The sequence below is a fragment of the Bactrocera oleae genome, chromosome 5, assembly GCF_042242935.1.
Source record: "Bactrocera oleae isolate idBacOlea1 chromosome 5, idBacOlea1, whole genome shotgun sequence".
Classification (NCBI taxonomy): Eukaryota; Metazoa; Arthropoda; class Insecta; order Diptera; family Tephritidae; genus Bactrocera; species Bactrocera oleae.
This window is the reverse complement of record NC_091539.1, coordinates 54,529,321-54,552,570: the sequence shown is the minus strand read 5'-3', so window position 1 is coordinate 54,552,570 and position 23,250 is coordinate 54,529,321. Positions and strand designations below refer to the sequence as shown.

Genomic DNA, 23,250 nt, shown 5'->3' with positions numbered 1-23,250 from the left:
TTAGGTTGCACCGAAGCTTCACAAAGATTCCTTAAAAGAACTTGATTCCGATCGTTCAGTTTGTATGGCAACTGCATGCTATTGTGATCCGAACAATTTCGTGAATTTCGTGAAGATATGTCGTCAAATGAAAAAGTTTTCAATACAAGCACTTGATTCCGATCGTTTAATTTGTATGGCAGCTATATGCTATAGTGGTCCGATATCAGCGGTTGCGACAAAGGAGCAGCTTCTTTGGGAGAAAATAACGTGTGAAAAATTTTAGATCGATATCTCAAAAACTTAGAGACTACCAGACGGACATGGCCGAATCGACTCAGCTCGCCATGCTGATCATTTATATATATACATATATTATAGGGTATCCGACGTTTCCTGCTGGGTGTTAAAAACTTCATGACTTACTAAATATTGATAAAAGTATTTATGCAAAGCTAGAGAGGAAAAAAAACTAAGGTAAAAAACAAAATTGCGACAAAAAAAAATACTGAATAAATCAAAAACTTTGAAGTCAAGGTTTGCAAGACTTTCGGTTGATAATTTACGCAGCTTTAGCCGATTATAAAACTATTAACGATTAGTTTAAGAATTTTCAAGGCTGCCAATGCTGCTCTTAACTCTTTGCTCTAAAAACTGCACAGAAAAAATAATACCACTTTGATTTGTACACATTTCTTTTATTTGAATAAAAACCAAAAACAATTTGTCAAACATTAAAAAATATACGCAAAGGTTTATATATATATTTATATTTGTTTTTTTTTAATAATATTATAATAGAATGATATATACGTACATATACATATGGTATAATATTATATATATATTTAGTTAGTGATATTCATTTTTTGCATTAACATTATTGATTAGTATGATAGGTATTTTAATTTGTATATATGTATGTTTGTGTGTAGTATTTTATGCACACTACTATGCACTTTATATATATTTTGTTATATTTTTATTATATTTTTTTTAGTTTACCCTCTTTTCCCCCGCTATTAACATTTCATTCTAAACAACTATTTTATAATAAATTATTATTTTGTAACATACACATATACTACATACATACACATATTCCTTAAGACCTTAAGACCGATCATCAACATTACTGAGCACTAATTTTATAATCATATTTTGTGGTTGTAATATTTTTTATATTTCATTTGGTAAAAATTTGTTACATGCGATTTATTTTTTATTTTGTGTAACCAAATGTTCTCACGTCTTTGTAAGAAAACTACGCGTAATATTTGTATGCTATGTGTATGCTTGTATACTATATAAACGTTTATATAACACTTGCTATCAATATTCTCTCAATATTACTAACAAAATTTGCATGCTCACGAGGAGCATGCGCAACTAATTGATCTGCTTTTAACACTTCTAATTAGCACCACTACTAGATTTATACAAGATTTGCGAGCGAATTATCTAAGCAAGTTTTACAAAATATTTATTTATTTATATAGAATATAATAAATAATGTGAAATAAATCGTAGTGTTAGTGAGAAATGCAGTATATTTAGAATATATTGTGAAATGCCATATTATTTGGAATATAACAGCATTTCTATAAAATTAAAATCAAAATGCGTGTGAGTTATGCAAAATAAATGGTAAATTTAGAAAGCCTTAAACCGTAAAAAGATGCTAAGTTTATAAATAAACGAGAAAAGCTATAGACTGTTACTTTGTATTGAATTCAACCGTTTCCACGACAGTTAGGTCTACGCATCCGGAACGCATCTGGATTTTTATCCGACCAAAGATTGTCAACACGGCAGCATTCTTCAAATTTATTTTAGAAATGTTTTCTGCCGCTAAAACAATAATAACATTGAATTATCACTCTACTAGCAATATCCACATTACCAGGGCTGTTCGTTATGTCAAATTTTATAACTTTTAATGAACAATCTTTGTATTGAGGTGTTAAAAGGGTTTTATTCAAAAACAATAAATTTTTATTGTCTTATTTAATTTTATAACATCTCTAGAATTTTGTTCTAAATTCTCAAGTTGATCCCAATAATAGTTTTGGAGATACAGCTTTGAAAAGTTGCGCGTTCGAGGTCAGCTATATAGTCACTTAAAACTTTAAACGTTTTTTCTCGAAACTGATCTTAATGAAATTTTACACAGGACTTCGAGTTATAATTTACCAGTTTTTGAACGAAGGATTTTTTTTTGTCAATTACGACAAACTAGAGAAACAAAAAACGTCGAGGAGTTTTCACCGAAATTTGCATTTTTTTGTAAAAAATGTCTGCAAAAATACAATTTTCACTTCATTTGTTTTTTCTTCATCCAATACCTAATTAAGGGTCTTAGTTCAAAGTTTTTTTTTTTTACTTTTGATAATCCTGTCAGAAATTCTGCTGTAAACGCGGAATCCCCTTTTTCCGAGGGACTGCCGGAAATGACGTCGTAATGACCAAGTTTTAAATATCTTCCTTTGAAAATTTCACAAAATCTTCATCAAATATGTATCTTCGGAATAACCAAAAGTTTTGATAAAATATTTCATTTTTTATAGGAAAAAAAATTATTAAAAATAGCGCGTTTTTTGCTCGACGAAACCCGTGTAACCTCTCAAAAAAATTATCTATACCATATATATTAATTTAGCCAACTACATAAAACTGAACGAATGGGTTTCACTCAAAAATTTTTTTATTTTTTTTTATTCAAAATATTTAAGAGTTTTTCGAAATTTTAGCGGCAAAAAACATTCCTGAAGTAATTTTGTGGATTGGTGCCGAGTTGACAGTCCTTGACCGGATAAAAATCCGGATCCGTACCAGTTACTTAGACCCGAAAGTCGTGAGTATTTTAGGTATTTAAGACGTGCTAATGATGACTTGTTTTACAAGACAAAAAAAAGTGTCTAGTTTTAAATATTAACATTATTCAAGTTGAACAATATTCATTATGCTAGTTTTGAAAATTTATAGTTCAGTAATTAAAAATTTAGCAGAAAAGTGTGAAATTTAAATGTAACGCCCATAGTTAGTGTCTATCGAAATATTTTAAAATTTCAGTTGGTTAAATAAAGATCAAAGTTTGTAAATTTCGAAGTATTGAAATTTTAGAACGCGCTTTAGATAAATATTTAACATTTTTACAAGTAAAATATTTTAGAATTTTTTGGTTTTTTTCGAAAAAAATTTATTCTTCTATAACCCTATTTTAGTTTTATTGCGAAAGATTATAGCAAATATATATATTTTTTTAATTTTATGTAATTTAAAAGCCTTTCTTCTCTAAATCTGTTCCAGTTGTGTAGTACAAATTATCCAAAATGCTGTCTTAATTTATTTGAGCACTAAATGCGACGAGTTAAAAGTGAAATGCGTTAAAGATAACTTTAGAATATAAATATGTTCGAAAAATGTGTCAAAAACCGCAAATTAATGCAATTTGGCTTCCTTTAGTAATACATGATATACTTTGGTTAGAAATGTCATATTACAATAATTAAATGTTATTTGGGCTGTAAAATACGGCACAAGGCCTACGACTTCATTTAACATAAATATGTAATTTATGAAATAAGTTAATTTATTGAACATTGTAAAACTTAGTTTTTATTGCTTTCAATAGTTTTCTGTCTTCAAATCGTCGCAAAAACGCTAATTCAGCAAATATACTTTTATATATTACTAATATAATTTTATAATATACTATGAAGCTATTGATAACACAAGCTAAATGTAAATATAAGAATATAGGTATGTATTTTTAATGCGATAGAAATGTTAGGTTAGATAAGAAATGTTAATATTAAACGAAATATTATATTTCCCTAAAGTATATTAACAAAGTAATCAGGAATAGTACTAGTTTGCAACAAGAAAATTGTGACTGAAATCTAATTTGCGGGAAAATACTAGTTTGCTACTAGATAGATATATCTAACTGAAATCTCACTTGTCAGAAAAGACTAGTTTGTAACACAAAAATTGTGACTGAAATATAATTTGCGGGAAAAAGACTTGTTTTGAACTAGAAATGCCTGACTAAATCGAACTGGTTATAAACTAGTCAGTTTGTAACAAGAAATGTCGCACTGACGCTAGTTCGGGAAAGTCCTGCCTCTCACCAATTAAAAGTTGATTACACTGTAGGGATACTCTGCTATCACACACCAGCCCGTCAAAGCAGAAATTGCGGCTTTAGCATGTAGATATGTTAGATATATACCCTTTTATTCAACACTTAAAAATTAATCAATGCAGTTGGATAATGAGGTTATATTACGACAATAAATAAAACGATAATGCTTTCGAATTAAACTAAAAACAAATCACAATGCGTTGTCAACACTTTTCTGGCTTACTAGTTTCTATTTTTTTTTTTTTGTTTTTTGTTCTTGTTTGTTTTCTATTTTTTCCAATATCTTTAACGTATTTTATAATTACAATTTGTATTACATAAAAATCGTATTTAAATAATTAATGCTTGCGGAATGTTTTTTTTTTTTGTTTGTCAAAATTAATATAATTAATTTTTCACTGTTATTTACGTCATAGCACCGTACGTCACACACAAGAAAAACGACTACGCAACGGATTTACACGAATATACAAACTTTTGCTTATGTCTTCTATTGCAAATTATTAGACAAACGTAACGAGTTGAAATAAACGTTGCTTAGTGACCGTTGTTGTTGTAATATTTGCAGCTTATTGCCTTTTGAACCACGAAATTCGTCGACATTTCAATTAGTCAAGCATGCCAGCAAGCATTTGAGTCATACTCTTATGCACAGTTCGAAATCTAGCAGCTAGCCGGCGCGCGGATGTGTTTAGATGCGCTGTGTGCATATGGTGAACTTAACTTTGCGCCGCAATATTGTTCTCAGTTGCCGCATCATCTTCCTCTGTGGTGCGCAGGCCTATTATGGATTTATGCTTTTTGTACTCCGCATAGCGTATGTGAGCGTATCTGAGTTTTTGGTGTAAAAAAATTTTAATTATTGTGAAAATTAGTTTTTGAAAAATTATATATGATTACGACAAATTGAAATGCATTGCTACTTACTCGACATAATCGAAATCGATGTTGGAATGTTCCGCTTGTATGAGCGACCAAATGGTCCAGAGCATGTGCGCGGCCAACGCGAATTGGTTCACCTGCAAGTATAGGCGTTCCACTTCGGCGTCGGTAATTTCGGAACGTTGCAGATATTCTTGCAGATATACACGCAGCCAAGCAAGTTGAAAATCACGCTTCGGATAGCGTGAGAAGTCCGCTTCGTCGACGCCGGCAAATTCACAAAAATGATTTCCAATATCGAATGCCTGAAAATTGTAATCGGCATATTCGTAGTCAATGAAATTGACACACTGCTCTGCTTCCAAGTAGACAATATTGGCCAGCAACAGATCGTTGTGGGCGAATACCACGGGGCTGCCCAGACGCTCGAGCCGCCTGTATAGCGCATTGAACTCGTCGCGTAAACGTTTTATGGGCAAGAAAGTTTCCTCAACTCTGTAATTGGGGGTGTGGGTTGGGTTTCATGTGAGTGAAGGCAAAAAAAATTTGCGCAACGCACAGAGGGGAAGAGAAAAAATCAAGAAGAAATGCGTTCAATTTAGATGCTTACAACTTTTGCAATATATTTTTTTATATACTTATTTCTATATGTGTTTGTGTATGTGTGTCTGCTAAGCTAATAGTACTGAATGTGGTTTACTTTTAATGAAGTGATTTTTGAGTAGTACATATGCATAAACATAAGTACAGCAGCTCTGTTCATATAAATTTTTAATGTAATGCATACAACTAATTAAAATTAAAGTTTTTTTTTGTTATAAAATTGATTTATAAATATGTTAAAAGCAACAGAGAATGCTATTTAAAATGAATTGTGTTCTTTTGTTTAAAAACAAAAAAGTAAGTAAAAGACATTACTAGTTTCATATGGAATCGAAAATCGAATGGTACGAATGAGCAGACGATCGATCGAACGAACGAGTGAGCGGGTGTAGGCAAGCGAGCGAAGAAGACACAACGACAAATAGACGAAGAAGAAGTGCGAGCGCCGAGTTTCGAGTAGGCAGATCCAATACGCGCCTACTAGCGCCTAGTGCAAGCTCAACGCGTGCCACGAGCAATCCCACGAAGGAACGCCAACGAACAAGCAAGCGATCAACGGCTGACGATTATTAGTTTTTTAATGCATGCACTTTCTTGCTTTTCTAATGTGATGCAGCCGTACGAGAACATAGAAGTCAGACAAGTTTCGAACCGAACGCAACGTAACGCCACGTTACATTCTAAGGCGTGTGACATTAAATTATGGACGCTCCTACACCGCCACGCGACTCCAACACTCTCCATTGCCCATACCTCCTCTCGCTACATGCCCAATCGATTGTAAATCAACGCCCGCAACGCCCGTTCTTGCCGCAATATATAGACGCCATTAGCCGCAGCCGAAGCCTGTATGGCCCGAGCCTTAGCCGTTTGGGTCGCCGCGTTGCCGCCGCCCCCATCCAAGTCCATCATTGCATTCTAAACATTCTTTGGGTTGGGGTGGCCTATAAAATAATGAGTTTGGCATGTGACGAAATAAATTTCGTATTTCGACGTTGGCAATTACCTTTTATGTTTCTCGGGATCACTAAAACGTTCAGGTACTAAATTGAAGAAACTTTGCGTCTTATGCCACAACATTGGCACCACTCCAGCAGCACCGCAAGCTGCATCAGCTGGCGTCTCCTGCACCTGCACGCGACGATGCATTTCGGCCATGCGTGTCGCGACTAAACGCCAAACGCTCGGCTCCAAAACACTGGTTGGCTTCAATGTTACACCAGGTACAAAATCGTAAACTAAACCATTTTTGAATGTGGCAAATAGTGTCGGCGCAAAACCGTACGTATGCAATAGCTGTATGTTGCGTGTCTCGGCTTTACGATCGATCAGCAGATCGGTTTTGTTACCATAGACACGCACCAGTGCTACATTGCTCTCATTGATCGGAATGCTGTTTTGGCTTTCAGCTTTCGTATTCACAGTGTTGCTGGCATTATGACTATTATCTATGTCAAGTGCGCTCGACATAGTCACCTCTGAATCCAATGTATCCGTGTCGCTGATATTGCCCGAGTCATTGTTGTCGTCCAACAGTGTGGATGATGCCAAAGTAGGGGGTGAGTTGGGCGTGTCATTGCCATAGGCGCTGCCTGTGTCGATTTCATTGCCATTGCTGTTGTTTGTTATTGTTGTTGTGTTGGTTTGCGGGGGATTATAGAAACAACCGACAAGCTTATTTGTGATGCCATCGGTGAATTTCTAGAATTGCAAAAAAAAAAAAAAAACAAATAATAAAAATCATTAAAAATGTGTATGTAGCACGAATTCGTTTGTCTGATTGCCGCTAACCATTCCGTGTGTATCATCCAATTGTACGCCTAATCATAACAATCATTGCCGGCACTTGCGGCATGTACTTACATATGTATATACCATACATACATATGTAGGTATATGTACATGTACATTCCGTGACACCAAGCACTTGACATGATGACACTGTTTTGCTTTCCAAATTGATTAAATCGTTCGGTGGTGCGTGCCTTTGGTTATGCTTTGAAGCATAGAAATTAACCCTTATGGTGCGATATGTACACCAACAAGTGGAAAATTGGTGAAATTAGTGTGTCATTGCAATGACCTTGTCCTCATGCAGTGATGTATGTAAATTTGTGTTGATATTCACAATTTGTTGGCTGACACTTTCCGCTTGCAGCTGGTGTCAACCCCATCACACGATCACTATCCATGCCTCCACTGTTGGGTTCAACTTACATTATCTCAATCTGTATTTCAATTAAATTAAGCCAATTTATAAGTCACTATATCACACTAACAACACACGTTACACAAGCACACTAAAATTTTGGAAATTTTTTTTTAACCAAAAGTGCAACACATTCTCTACCTCATTTAAATATCCACCGTTGTGAATTAAATGCAATTAGATAATTTAGACAGAGTGCTGATTGCTCCGATAAAGTTTTTAGCCAATCAAAATAAATTTCACAACATGGCTGAGTCAATATATTTAGCTAATTGACTCAAAGTGTTAATTATTTAATTTTTTTGTTTACATTTATTAAATATGATTTCCTGATTAAATTTCTGTGATTAAAATGATCAAAAAACGCTAATATCGAATTTTGACTGCAATCGGGTTGTGAGCAGGAAACAGAGAAGCCTTGATAAATATTTGAAACGTAAGGTGACACGCTTGAACATTACAGCAATCTGATACTCAAGGATCCTTATGGAAAATCGAATGAAAATACAATATAAAATTACTCGGGTAATTTTTTGTGCATCCCCTCTTCGAGAAATTAAGTAATTGTTGCGTTGCATGTAAAATTCAAAACAATTAAGGGTTCAATTGGGAAAATAACTTAATTGTTTAATTATAAACGTCCTAACAATTTATAATTAAACAAAAATAACATTAAATAACAGTAATCAAAATTTTGTGTAGCAATCAATAAAGTTTAGCGATGTTGTAGAAAACTCATCTTATGCTATTCATCTACCGTTATGAACGTTGATAGATATGTAACCGGAACAGACACAGATTTTTACCACACGAAATACTGTCCACTCAGCAAAATTATTTGGAAAACGTTATATCGCAACAACAACAACACTAAAATTAAAAGAGTGAGGGAAAATGTGCTCAAAAATCAGCTTGGTTATGTTCTTATGACAGACGTATCAATACCTGATCATATGAATGGCACAAAGCATTCAGTGCAGGTCGTGAAGAAAACTAATAAAAAGTTAAGGAAACAGTGCTTGACAGTCGTATTGGAAACAGAGATATAGCCTAGGATCTGAACATCCCACAAGAGAAGATCGACTCAACTCATTTTGGTGAATGTTTTGGGTATGAGGCGTGAAACGTTCCAAAATACCTGAATATTTAGAGGTCGCAAAATACAAAGTAGATGAGGACCCTACATTTATAGTTTATGAATATGATGTTGAAACTGTCCAACAAACTAGCAAAAGGCACTCCTAAAATTAGCTGAAACCGAAAAACAACAAAAATATTTTAAGCCACTAAAGGCCAATCCAGCTGAGGCTTATAACAAGTGTTTGGAAATATGGATTAACCGTTGGCATGTTTGTATTAAAAGAAGCCTATTTCAAAGGCGATAATAATGATTTGTAATAAAATACGTGAAAATGTAGTTTTTTTGTCAGTCCGGCTCAAATTTGAACAAATGTTATTTAAAAATACCTACATATAGACCTAAATATGTGATGTAAGGTATGTATGTATTTATATATAATATTTTCCTGCAAATTATTGTCATGTCAGCATCGTGTATAATTAAGTGCAATTTATCACTGAATAAAATTAACTGCACACAATATAGATAATAAGTTTGCGTTAATTCAGAATTGCGCATTCTATGATATATATATAATATATGGTATAAAATAAGCAAATAGATTTATATAAATATAGTCACTCATGATAGGATCACTCTACTCTGAAATTTGATTTGATTGAGGAAAAATTAATTATGGATTTGCTGAGATCGGCCATTATTCAAAACCTCAAATTATAAGTATTAGAAAATGTACGAGTAAAGAATTAAGTCTCCGATGCGGCACTTTTAAAATGCAATTCCATTCCCAAGGCAGTCGGGTCTACATAAACCAAACGGTAGTCTATTTTTATCCGATCAAGGATTGTCAATTCGGCAAAATATAAAAAATATACATTTTTGTTAATTCAGAAAACCTCAACTTTTCGACACGAAACTTGTTTGGTGCAGTCAAGAATATCATTGGGAATGTTTCAAGTGCCCTAAAAATTCTACTAATCTTACAAACACATCATTTTCATATCTAAGTACTTCTAAAAAGCCATATATTAAACACAAAAATAAAATGGGTGGGTAGTCTTATACTTGCTAAAAGTAATATGTCGAGGACTTAGGGTATATGGATAAAGTCAAGATAATATATTATATAATGAAAACTTAGGTCTATGCGAGTAATTTGGATTATGCACACAACAAACATAATAAGTTGTCAGAAATTATGTAAACGTTTAACATACGTATTATGATTATTTTTGTGACTGTGTAAAACAGATACGATAGATATGTATCTTTATGTGGGGTAAGTAAGCAAATGGAATTATGATCTTGATTTATTAGTTAGACGTGTTAAATAAGAGCGATAATCTACAGTAATCTAAACAATCTAAATAATCTAAGCATGTAACCTTGTTTATCTGGCGATCTATTGTATTGTATAATAATATAAATCCACATTCATTATGTCTATACAATTTTTACACTTGTCTGATGTTAGCAATGTAATAATAATTAGCAATCATGTGACAGCATTTACAATGTTGTATTTTTCTGGCAACATCATAGACTGATAGATGTATGCATGGTTGGATGTATGGTTCATATACTACACCTACCAATTCGGTTGGTAATAAATCGTGAATGATTCCCATAAAACTAACAAAATGATTTATTGTCAAGATAATGTGAAATATTTGAAACGTCTGACAACAACTCTTATTAACAGAATTGTTCGGAAGTAATTTTTTTGGAAGGTGACGTTAAGGGCCTTATCAATTGATATACCGCACATACCATAAAATCTGAAATATATATTCATATCGTTATAATAATATTGATTAAATAAATAAAAATTGCAACAAAAAATGTATTAGTCTCAAATTTGAAACTTGCACTCATCATATGTATGTATGTACAGATGTATGAATAACTATGTATTTATGTGTGTGTTTTTGTGTATGTGTACACAGTAATGAAGTTAATTAGCTAGACAGCTGCTCTTATCTTATCTTATCACGTGAGTTGCGAAATTTCGCCTGATTTGCAAGTAATTAAGTACATATTGCTGCTATTATATATTTATCTATCTACAAGTATATACAGGGTGGTTGTGAAGCTTCTGCTCACACCAAGAAATAGCACTACTAGCTTCAATTTTTTTCTCAAGTTAGTACATCTGTCGTGAGAACACATGCAAAGATAGAAGTCATTCCGTCAATTAATTCTTTGTTTACGAGCCATTTGAAATTGACGTGTCAGCGTATTTTTTTAATCTGGAAAAAACTGAATATCGCGCAGTGATTAGATTCTTTGTTTTGAAAGGTTTAAAAGTGATGGAAATTTATGAACAATTATTAGAAGTATCTAAGGAAAACTCACCTTCAAAACGCACCGTTGAATTTTGGACTGGTGAATTTAAACGTGGTCGTACTAGGCTTGAAGACGATTCAAGCGAAGGACGACCAAAAACAGCAACCACATCAGAAATCATTGAGCAAGTTTGAAATATTTTTAGGGAAGACTCAAGTTTGACTAGGTGTGAAATTGCTAATACCATAGGCATCTCAGACGAACAAGTACTTCAGATTTTACATGAAGAATTACATATGAAAAAGCTGTTTGGAAAGTTAGTGCCGCACACGTTAACAATTCAACAAAAACTGGATCGAAAACAAATTTCTCAGCATAATTTAGAGCGTTTTAAGCAGAATAAAACCGATTTCTTACGTCGTTTTATAACTATCGATGAGACTTAGAGCTACCACCATGAACCCAAATTGAAACAAGAATCTTTTCAGTGGACTAAAGCTGGTTGTTCTGCTCCAAAACAGGAGAAGTCACAACGATCAGCAAACCTTCTATGGCATCAGTTTTTTGGGATGCAAAACAAGTTTTGTTGATTGATTATCTGCAGAAAGGTATATCAATCAACTCTCAATATTATTGCGGCCTTTTGAAGCAGCTGGATAAAAAAAAAATCGTGAGAAAAGACCTGAAGCGTTTTTCGTCGAATGAAGAAGCTTTTACAGCCGTAGACGGGTATTTTGCAAAGCTTCCGGATGGTCATTATGGGGATGGCATAAAACTATTGGAGTATCATTGGAATAAGTGTATTGAAGTTAAGTGAGATTATATTGAATAAAAAAATATATTTCGTACCAAAAACAGTATTTTTTCATTTCGAGCGCAGAAACTTTTTGATCAACCTGTATATGGTACTTATCCGAATCATATGTAATCAATTGCAAACTATCACTTAAATAAAATAAAAAAAAATGTTTACGTTAATTTATAACGATATGACCACACATACTCGCATACCTATGGCATTTATAAATACCCCTGCGAATTTGATTTTTATTTTGCTTTCAAAGCAAAGCAAGATACTGTCACTGCACATTACTGTGCAGACGAAAAGTGAAGCGAGACGAATCATACGAAGATTAGGTTAGGTTAAAAAGTCGTTCCTAACAGGAATCTTACTTGGACAGCTTATAGCCGGTCCGTTGTGGTAACTAGAATTCCTATAAAAGTGATCATAGAGACCTCTATAAACCGACTAAGCGCTTTAAGCCGATCACAAATTTAATCGATCCGAAAGAATCAGATGAAATTTAAAATTGTATTATGTAATAGGGATAGCAGGCGCAGTTGTGATTCGATTTCCCCATTTTCATACCATCATAAGGAATGTCAGAATAATGTTATCCATATATCATTATTTGGTTGAAAAATCAAACAATTAATATTATACATATTTGATTATCTAATATTATATATATCTTAATATTTGCTCAAGTTATCACTTACAAGGACAGATAGTTTCCTGGACTAACTCGTCTCGTCCACCTAAACATTTAAGTTTAACTAAATCTATCCCGTTTAATTTTATGTACAAGTATTACGAACTATCGTTAGATGAACAAAACTATTGTATTATACTCTGTAGCAACATTTTGCGAGAGCATAAAAATACGAAGGACCTGAACAATATAAAAATTAAAATTATTGCAGAAAATATATGTATGTTAATTGAACCAGATAATAATTATGGATCTCTTTTAAAGTAGTGTGAATATATTTTCATTCTTATAATCTGCAAGATATAGATATATGCATAGATATTATATATGTATATGGTATACAAGAGATCATGCCCATACCCACACATTTTTGTAGTGCAATAGTCAAGTGTCTATTTTTGGCTAGCCACCCCACGTTGTCGCCATAGTCAATGCTGATTACAGAGGTTGAGAGTAGTATTGCAATACAGAAGAGAAGAGCAATTTGGCATTGCTTAAGAATGAATAATCAGTGGTGAAGTATCAGTAGAAGTATAAACAAAGAACCAATGAAAGAGAAATCTTGCCACCATGATTACACACACACCCCCACACCAGCAAATCAAAGATTCTACGTAGAATATAATGACGAAATAATACTGAAATATATACTAAACCCGCACACAAATGCATACAAGTATAGACGTAAACAAAAATAAAACTTCTGTGATACGTGAGTGGCGCGGTCGAGGTTTTGTACGACGTGTTCCCACGTAATAGGTAAAGAGTATTGCATTGTTAAAAGACATAGAGAACAACAAAAATATAAGCGGATTCTTCGCGGATCAGCAGTCCCGGTCCAAAGATCAAACACTCATTATATATTTTGTATTATATACATACATATGTATATATGTATTTACTAAAGTGGCAATCTAAGAAATAAAAGTATAAAAATACATGCATATTTTTTGGGGGTCTTCGATATTTACACATACATACATATGTACATACATACATATACGTGACTATGAGTAACAAACTGGTGCTAATGAACGCTTATCGCAGATATGTACCATACATATGTACAACGGTTATTATACTCTTGCAACATGTTGCTACAGAGTATAATAGTTTTGTTCACCTAACGGTTGTTTGTATTTATAAATGATCAGGATAAAGAGACGAGTTGAAATCAGGGTTACTGTCTGTCCGTCCGTCCGTCCGTCCATCCGTCTGTGCAAGTTGTAACTTGAGTAAAAATTGAAATATCTTGATGAAACATATTTCAGGGCGCCGTAAGACGGTTGGTATTGCAGATGGGCGTAATCGGATTACTGCCACGCCCACAAATCGAAATCCAATAAATTGCCATAACTTAGCTCCACAATTATTTACAAGACTGTTATTTAGTATAACGACTCACATTAGGGTGGGGCATCTGTAGTTTAAAATTATTTAAAAAGTGGGCGTGGTCCCGTCCCCTAATCATGTGCATATCTCCTAAACCGCTAAAGCAATAATAACAAAATTCACTGTTAACAAATTTTTTTAGCACCTCTATCGACAGTGTGCAATCGGGTGACAACCCCGTACACTCCCCATATAACGGTACTGTTAAAAACTACTAAAAGCGCGATTAATCAAGCACTAAACACGCCAGAGACTTTAAATTTTATCTCTGGGATGGTATGAGATGACTTTATACGAACCGCGTTCAAAATCAAAGAATGGGCGTGGCACCGCCCACTTTTGTGTGAAACCCCATATCTTGGGATCTGCTTAACTGATTTCAACCAAATTCGGTACATAACATTCTACTCATATTTCTATCTTAAAGTCCGAAAATATCGGTCAAAGTGTAAGATATATATTTGAAATTCATATAATAAAATAAATAAATATAACTCTCGATAATAGTATTTTTTTGTGTCAAAAATTGGTTGAATCGGATCAATAATTCCTTTAATATAAAATTGTGCCAACACCTGAAGTAATTTCCCGGGCTTCGATCCTTGCAAGTTGCGAGAGTATAAAATGTTCGGTTACACCCGGACTTAGAACTTCCTTACTTGTTTTTACTCTTTTTGTTTTGGTAGCATTTTTCTTAGCCAGCAATTAATATGATAATAGGAAATGAAAAGCAAAACCGGTATAAGAAACCGTGCAAAAATAAATATATAAATTTAGGTGTGCGAACTAGAATGTATGTATGTATGCATTGTCGCTGTTATACATTGTATTCCATATGTTTATGCGTGTAAAAGTGCAGTTTACAGAATTTGTTTATTTACATTTCACACAACACAAGTCACGCAAATCAAATTTGTACACCAACAAAAAGTTAATAATTAATAAATCTCTATGAGCAATGGCAATAAATTATAAATGAGTTCATGGGCAGGATATATAATATCTATGTATGTATGTATGTGTAATAAAAATATTAACAAATACAAATCTAAGCAACTTTTGTCGGAAATATGAAATTTAGGGTTTATATTTCAAGTGGTAGGCAATTAACGTATAAAAACAAGAAAACCCGTTATGTTCGGCTGCAAGCTAAAATACCCTTCACAGTTGCTTTTTTTATAGCATAAAAGAATATAAAAATATGTTTATCTTGTTTTTAATCGGTTTGTAGGTATGGCAGCTATTTATATTATATATAGATCCGAACTATTTGTTCGAAGATTGTACCATTGACTTATGGCCAATTCAGATAGAACTTTTGCTTCGCTTAGCGTCAGACATTTGATTTGACGGAAAAATTTGATGTACATACGCTTTTGTATGAATACGTTCACATAAAAAGTTTGCGACGCGAAGCCAAGCACAATGTTGGGCAACTCTTATCTTTTAACGCTTTGGCAAGCAACGGTCGCCATTTTTATTAAAGAGAAACACTGAAAGTAAAGCGTCCATTGTGGCATACCCTTTGTTTTTTGCATTTCGTTGTTTGGTATGAACTGTCACGTAAACCAAGTAAAGTTGTATATGAATGGGCCTTTAGACTTTTATATCCGGCCAAGGATTGTCAACTCGGCAGCATTCCTCAACAACATGCCAAGGGAAACATTCTCATAAAATTTTAATAACATCCCTCATATACTTAGATCGATTTATATATTCTAAAATTAAAGAGTGGTACTCAAATTCATAAGTTCGGTATAGTCTAAAATTAATATTATTAAAATTTATCAATTATAGAAAGGTATAAATATACGGCCTAAATTCAGACGAATGTATATATCCATAATATGGGCTCTATTTTTGTAAGTTAGTTGTCATATCTGTACGATATCTTCAACTCTTAAGTTATCTATAGGATATACTAATTGAACGATCGGAATCAAGTTCTTGTAAAGAGCCTTTGTATTTGAAGGGAATTCTTGTTTTTGATTAAATTTTTAACAGTCTCATGTGCCTGGCTAGCCCATTGTATAACAAATTTTATTGATTTGATTATGAAGATTATATTTATCATTCTTAGTACCGAATTAAGCGTTTCTGTTTTACAGGTAGTCAAAAGCTTATATACAGCGTCTACCAACATGGATGACGTGATTTTGACAGCTAGTGGCGGACATGTTTGTTTACGGGTTTGTGTCAAATTTTGTTAGTGTGATCAGTAAAATTTGCCATTTAAATATGTAACGTTTCGCTTTGGACAACGCTTGAAAATTGTACAAGATTATTACGCAAATTCACGTTCATCGAAAAATCATATTCTCAGATGAGGCCCATTCCTGGCTTAATGGCTTCGTCAACAAACAAAATTGTCGCTATTGGGGTGATTCAAATCTTGCAGGAATTGAAAAAAATATATATTTTGTGGGCGTGGCAGTGTTCCGGTCTCATACAATACCAGAATAATTTACTAATTTTTAATTTTGTAAAATTCCATAAGAGAGGTTAGCATACTTAAACGAGTGTCAGAAAAAGTTATACATATAAAAAACTCTAATTTACATACATATGTACAGGGAAAAATTCAGATTATTTTATTTAATAAAATGTATTCAAAAATTTATTTGCATTTAAAATTTGAACTACATCGTAGATCAACAAATCGCTAGCTGAACAAGTGATTCTGTTGCTCTGTAAAAGGTATATGTGCTGTTTTAGGTACTTATCGGCTTTGAATTATACAAGTATGTAAATGCAAAGAGAAAAAAATTACGACTTAATTACATTCTTAATACATCACTTGTCAATATTAAGCAGGCAAATGTAACTAGAACTTTTAGCACTTACTGATATAACTAAGCTAAAATTTAAAGAATTTTAAGTTCTGCATTTTATAACTTGAACAAACACACAAGGTGAGTTAGTGCACAATATTTTCAAAGAACGCAAATAAAATGGTAAATATGAACTAATTTCATAAAAAAAAAAATATGCACCCAATGCGAAATTATAAAACAAATGCATGCTCAACAATAAAAAAAAATACTAAATTAGTATTTTAAAATTAATTAGTAATTGGCTTTTTCAGAGTAGATGTCATATAATTAACACTCTTATCACAATGAGAGCTTTTGTGATTACAAAGAGATTACTGATAAAACGACTAAAATGCACATATGTATGTACTTATATAGTGTATATTGTATATATGTACAGATTTCAAAGCAATTTTATACAATATATGTGAATCGATCATAAGTGTGGCGTCTATGAGCTAGCAACTCAACAATTCATATAAAAATTACGCTAAAATACTTTTTCTTTTTCATTGAGTTAGAAAGTAGGTCGTTTATGAACATATTGCTAAAGTATTAATACTAATTACACATGTTGTAAGGAAAACTATTGACATAGCATTTGATGATGTTATTGATTCATGAAATACCTATTATTCAAAAATTTAGCAAGTAAGAATATAAAGAATTTAATGATATGTAATCGAGCCCTGTACGCATGCATTTCTTCTACAAGATTCAACCACCACGTTTCCTTCTCTTGGAAGAAATATTAGTACTAAGCTAACTATTGCACGGTTCGGCATCACCAACTACATATGTATATAACTATATAAACAAAATTTTACCTCAAGTTTGATCGATCAGTTTGTAAGGCAGCTATATGCTATAGTAGTTCGATGATGACGTTTCCGGAAAATGAGCAGCTTCTTGGAGAGAAAAGGATGCATGGCAAAATTTCAGATTGATATCACAAAAATAAGGGACTAGTTCGCATGTATACAGACGGACGGACAAACAGACGGACATCGCTAAATCGACTCAGCTCATCACTCTGAACATACATATGTATGTATTTTTTATACGGTCTTCGACGTCTCCATCTTACAAACTACAAATTTATTATTTCTTCTAAAACCAAGAAAATTTGTAGTTCTAGTCTATAAGTATATATAATACAATATGTACCCAATTCCTCTGTAAAAGTATGAAAATGTGTGAGTGATAACACCTAAAGCCACTATGTACACTAGACTAGTATATACAAATAAGATTGGTAACGATGCTTTCATAGTATTTGAAATTTCATGAATTAAAAAAAGTTTGTGGAACCTTTTCTGTTCATCGCAGATTCTGAAGTTCCAGCTCAACAATATCAATGGCGTTTGTGCTTAATATCTGTGATATTCGAATCCTTTGCATAGGATTTGTATTTTTAATTAAACACAAATAGTATATATATTGACAATTTAAGTAAATGCAACGTTATATAAACAACTATCTCATTGAATTTGCATGAAAAATTATTTAGAAATTAATAAAAAAAAAAATATCAAGTAAGTAAAAATGCCGCGTTTTGTCGTACGTCATTTACATATTGCGAAAGTTTGTTTATGCAGGTGCAGCTGTGCATAAAAAATAAAAACTTAAATATATTACAACACGTTCAAAACACACAATCAACAATGTGAAAGGAATGTGTAATTTGAAAAACAAATAATTAAACAAGAAACAACGTTAACTTCAGATGCACCGAAGCTATAATACTCTATACAAATACAAAATATTCCATAAAATAACTTCATTTTGATCGGTCAGTTTGTATGGCAGGTTTATGTATGTTATAGTGGTCTGATATTGGCGGCTCCAACAAATGCGCAGTTTCTCGGAGAGAAAAGGACGCGTGCAAAATTTTAGATTATATGATATAGACAGTCGGACATGGCTAAATCATTTCCTTTATGGTGTAACAAACTTCGTGACAAACTTAATATACTCTGTTCAAGGCATAAAAATATAAGAGCGTGGAAATTTTCCAGAAATAATATTGCAAAATATTAAGAGCAAGTCAATTCACAAGCAGGTAGGTATTAAATTTATAATTTTTACAACCTTTACAACAGAATATGCTATGTAAATGTACATATTTAAAACACATGTGCACAATAACAGAAATTGCTTTCAGTATAAACGTCGAGAACCTTTAAAGAGATAAGAATGCTATAAAGCACAATATGTATACCCAAACACAAACCACCGTACTGATATGCACACATATGTATGAATGTATAATTATTTATTATATTTGTATAAATTATTAATTGTAAAACAATGTGGCGTTCATTATACTATAAACGACGATAATTCGATTAAGTTTAAACAAAAACACCTTTACTCCCGCCATGATGATGGGCGATAAACGCGAATTAATCGAAATATCTCATATGTAGTATGTATTATGTATGAACACACATAATTTGCGCGATGTACCTACACACGTGCTATATATGTATGTACTTCCTTAAACAAGTAAAAGTTTTAGTTCCTGTGTTGCTAACAACATGAAGAGTTGTTATTAATGTCGACTAAATATAATAGATAATTGAACGAACCTACATACATACAGTGAAGCTGAGATGGGCGGAGATCGGGGACCATTTCTCCCGAGCCCAGAGTTCTCAAAAAGGCCCGGTGCTCTACAACAATGTTTTGCAGATTTTTTTCTCCAACAATTCACTACAATCGCCTGCCTACATATCTAACTAATAAGTAGAACAGATAGCAAATGCATGCATATTATGTACACGCAAAATCTTCGAAGCGGTTAAGCGGCATGATGGAAATTTCCACACTCTGTTTGATTGACATAATATAAATATTTTCACATCCGACAAAGTCAATAGGAAAAATTGTTTTTTTTTTTCAAGTTTTCAGACGGCCGCTAACAAGCGCTAATTCCGATTTGGTTGCCAATAATAATGAATTTGATTTATAAATTTTTAATATGTATTCAGTACTCACTTTAAATTGTACATGACTAATATTCCACTGTGGCCTTATCGCATTCAGCACCTCTTTGGCACCGCTAATTACGTCGTCGCCAATGTGTATAGGTACAAAAACTGGAGTTACACAGCTGCCGTTTGTGATATCGCTATGCTGTTGTTGTTTAGAGTTCAATGCACCATTTGAGGAATGCAACTTTTGACCAACACCGGCGCCTAATGCTGCTGCCGACGTACCATTGTGCGCTACTTTCGGACGAAAAACACTACCAGTCGTTGAAGTGGTGTTCTCCTTGTAACTGTTGAATTTGGTTTCTGTGCCCATACTAATTTGCCGCACTCGTGAATATTTGAAATTTAGGTTCTTGTTTTATTTCAATATACTTTACTACTTTGTATTACTTTAGCCACTTTTTATTGATTTGTAACAGAAATTTGTTATTTTTACTTACAAGTATATGTACAATATTTTCTTATAACGTTAAAACTATATGGAATTTGAGTGGTTTTTGATACATGTATGTATTTCGGTATTTTGGTTTGCTTAGGTTTTCGTGCTCGTTTATTTACATCCGCTATGTGGTTTGTTTGACTTTTATTTGTATATATTTTTTCCAATTTTGTTTGTATTACAAATTCAACACTTTTTGTTTGACGTTTTGTGCTTTGGCTATTTTTACGGCTGATTGGACAGCTGTAGTAAATATTTCTCTTTTTTTAAGTAGTGACGTTCTCCTTACCGGTAGTTGGAGAAGCGTTTCTCCTTCTCCTCTGTTACAATGCTGATCAGCTGATTTTGCTCCTTTCCCGTGTATACTCCTCACTGCTTTATTTCAAAAACTTCAACTAATCTCATACGTTTTGCGCGAGAGGATTATATTTGTGGTCGCGTAAGAATTATTTCATATAATCTAGTAAGAATATCGTCTTTTTTATTTTCAAATTCTTCACTATACCACGTTTCTTACTATGCGCTCTTTGGCCGACGTTGGACTCTTCGTTATTTTGTTGTTGTACCGCTCCTCTCGTCGTCACGTCTATTCGTTTTTGTTTTTGCCTTTATGACGAGCTTCCGATTTGATTCTATTTTTATCGATTTTTCACGTAATGGATTACATTTGCGAATTTTTACCTCTCTCCCTTTTACACTGTGTTCGTTTTTTGTCCTATCCTTTGCACAAAAAATTTAAATTCCTGTTCCTCCTTAACAACTGTATGCGTGAAATACACTTTTTAGCAAGATTTGATTATCCTTCTGTATTTAACATAAGTTAGTTCAATTCCGTTTTTTTTTTGTTTGCTAAATGCAATCAGAACTCAAATAAATGCAAATTATTTATCACTTAAAATTTTTACACCTCTAATCTTGACCAAATCTCTTGGTAAACTGAACGAGTGAGTGCCGCACATGATTATATATACGGTTGTGTCGATAGATGACGTTCACATGGGGACTCTTTTGTCGCTCATTTTCGGCAAATTATCTTTTGGTGTCGCTCTGTGCGTTCACACGAGCGAAAAGAGTTCAGCAACTCGAGTCGAGTTTTTCACTCATTTCTTTTTATAATGTTTGTACGGTTCGGGTACGCGATACTTAGAGCGTATTGTTTAGTTCATTTGTATGAGGTATGGTGGTCTCACATTTTTCTTACAAGAAATTAACATAAAAATTGTAGAACAATATTACTTACTTAACTTAATTTATAATGTTAATATGAAAAAGTAAAAGTAACCTCATTTTTATTTGAATTTATTTATATATGTATATACTATCACATTTAATACCGCTAAATGTTGTTAAAAATTTAAATTCAATATATTTGAGTTTCTTAATTTTATTCTTATTTACACGGTCCTTTCGACTTTCCTCGTGGTGCCATCGCTCACAAAAAACCGGTATGGGCGACAAGAGTCCCTGTGTGAACTGGGACACACGGAGCGTGCATTCTCTTACCAAATTTGTTTGTCTTAATAACGTCACAAAAAACTGTTGTTGTTGTTTTTCTTATGAATTTTCTGTTTACAATTTGATGATTTTGTGATTTACAATCTTCGTATTCAGTTATCAATCGAAAAGGTATTTTCAATGGTTGAAATCTTTGAAAACTTTATTTTTGAATTATAAAATCAAAACAATACAAAGCTAAACGGCTGATTTTGACAAATTGCTGTTTTTAGGCTAACGCCACAACCTTATAAAATTGGATCATGGTTGCCGCACAGAAAACACTGTCACTCGCAGCAGTGTTGCCACTTGGAACATCTTTGGGTACCAAAATGCTTACCAAATCTGTTGCAAAATTACCAAAATTTCTTATAATCAAGACATTGCGTTTTATTTCACTTTACATTTAAAAAAAAATTTCTACATACGAATAAACCGTAGAGCTCTATTAAATTTAGCAACATTACATACATTTAACCACTCGTAATTTTTGCTTTAAAACTCGGGCGAGTATTCATCAATAAAAAATATTATCAAGTTGTCAAGAACATTTGATAACTTGTACACCTACGCTCCACATACGACCACGAATAATGCCAAAGTACAGAGCCAGCACCTCCTAGGGAAAGGACAAAGAAACGTTGTTGACAACATGCATACAAGGCAATCGGTCGGCCGGTCATCAAGTACGCTGCACCGTATGAGGGACGGGATGTAGTGAAATGCATACGAAAAAGCTTCAGACATGTCAGCATACTGCACTCCGTAACATTACAGGATGTCTCTGGTCAAACACCTACATAGTGAGGCCTGCATGCTTCCAGTCAAGGAACATAATGCACTCCCCTCTAAGCAGTTTCTGCTAGGATGATTTCGCAGAAACCGTACATGGAGCCAAAGCACCACCTAACCAGACGAAGAACTCGAGTTGTCTCGAGAATATAGAATGACTCGTGCACAACTCCGTTCTGGATGCTGTAGCAGGTTGAAGACCTACTTATCTTGAATCGACTCCGACATAACAAATATATGTCCAATGAATCTCATTCATCTGACACCCTCTTCCTATAGTCCGATTAAGCGGGGATAAGTTAACCGCTACAAAAACAACACCAACATTGTCAAGTTGTTAACTGACATGTCGCAAAAGTTTTAAGTTTTCACTTACCTGACGACGATTTCAAATTGTTTACTGCGAAAGTTTTAGGTACTTTATTATTATAACTGAAAACTCCGTTGAAAAGTATACCATAATTTTAACAATTATTTGAAGTAAAACTAAAATATTTACTTGCCCATGATCATCTTTTTCATTAATTTGATGCATGAAGTTGAAGAAATGTTCGAATATATAAAATTCTTGACACTCTTCATCCACAGTTTCAATTATAGTTATATCTCTCATTTGAGCAGATGGCTCTCGTTCATGACTATTT

At 33.3% G+C, this 23,250-nt stretch overlaps 2 protein-coding genes across 2 annotated transcripts in view; both read right to left on the bottom strand.

The window, feature by feature from the left end:
- The window catches only part of goe (gone early), a 99,706-nt gene extending 79,708 nt beyond the window's left edge, over nucleotides 1-19,998 (bottom strand). Inside the window, exon 1 of the mRNA XM_070110725.1 lies at nucleotides 19,886-19,998. The gene's annotated coding sequence lies outside the window, so the exon portion shown is untranslated. The remainder of the gene's footprint in view (nucleotides 1-19,885) is intronic.
- On the bottom strand, nucleotides 968-21,277 carry eas (ethanolamine kinase 1). Its single transcript, XM_036376342.2, has 4 exons — nucleotides 19,886-21,277; nucleotides 6,618-7,312; nucleotides 5,054-5,503; nucleotides 968-4,957 (listed from the first exon to the last, which is right to left on the bottom strand). The coding sequence occupies exons 1-4, from the start codon at nucleotides 20,192-20,194 to the stop codon at nucleotides 4,846-4,848; spliced, it is 1,566 nt and encodes a 521-aa protein (XP_036232235.2). The 5' UTR covers nucleotides 20,195-21,277; the 3' UTR covers nucleotides 968-4,845.
- Between the last annotated feature and the right edge of the window lie 1,973 nt (nucleotides 21,278-23,250).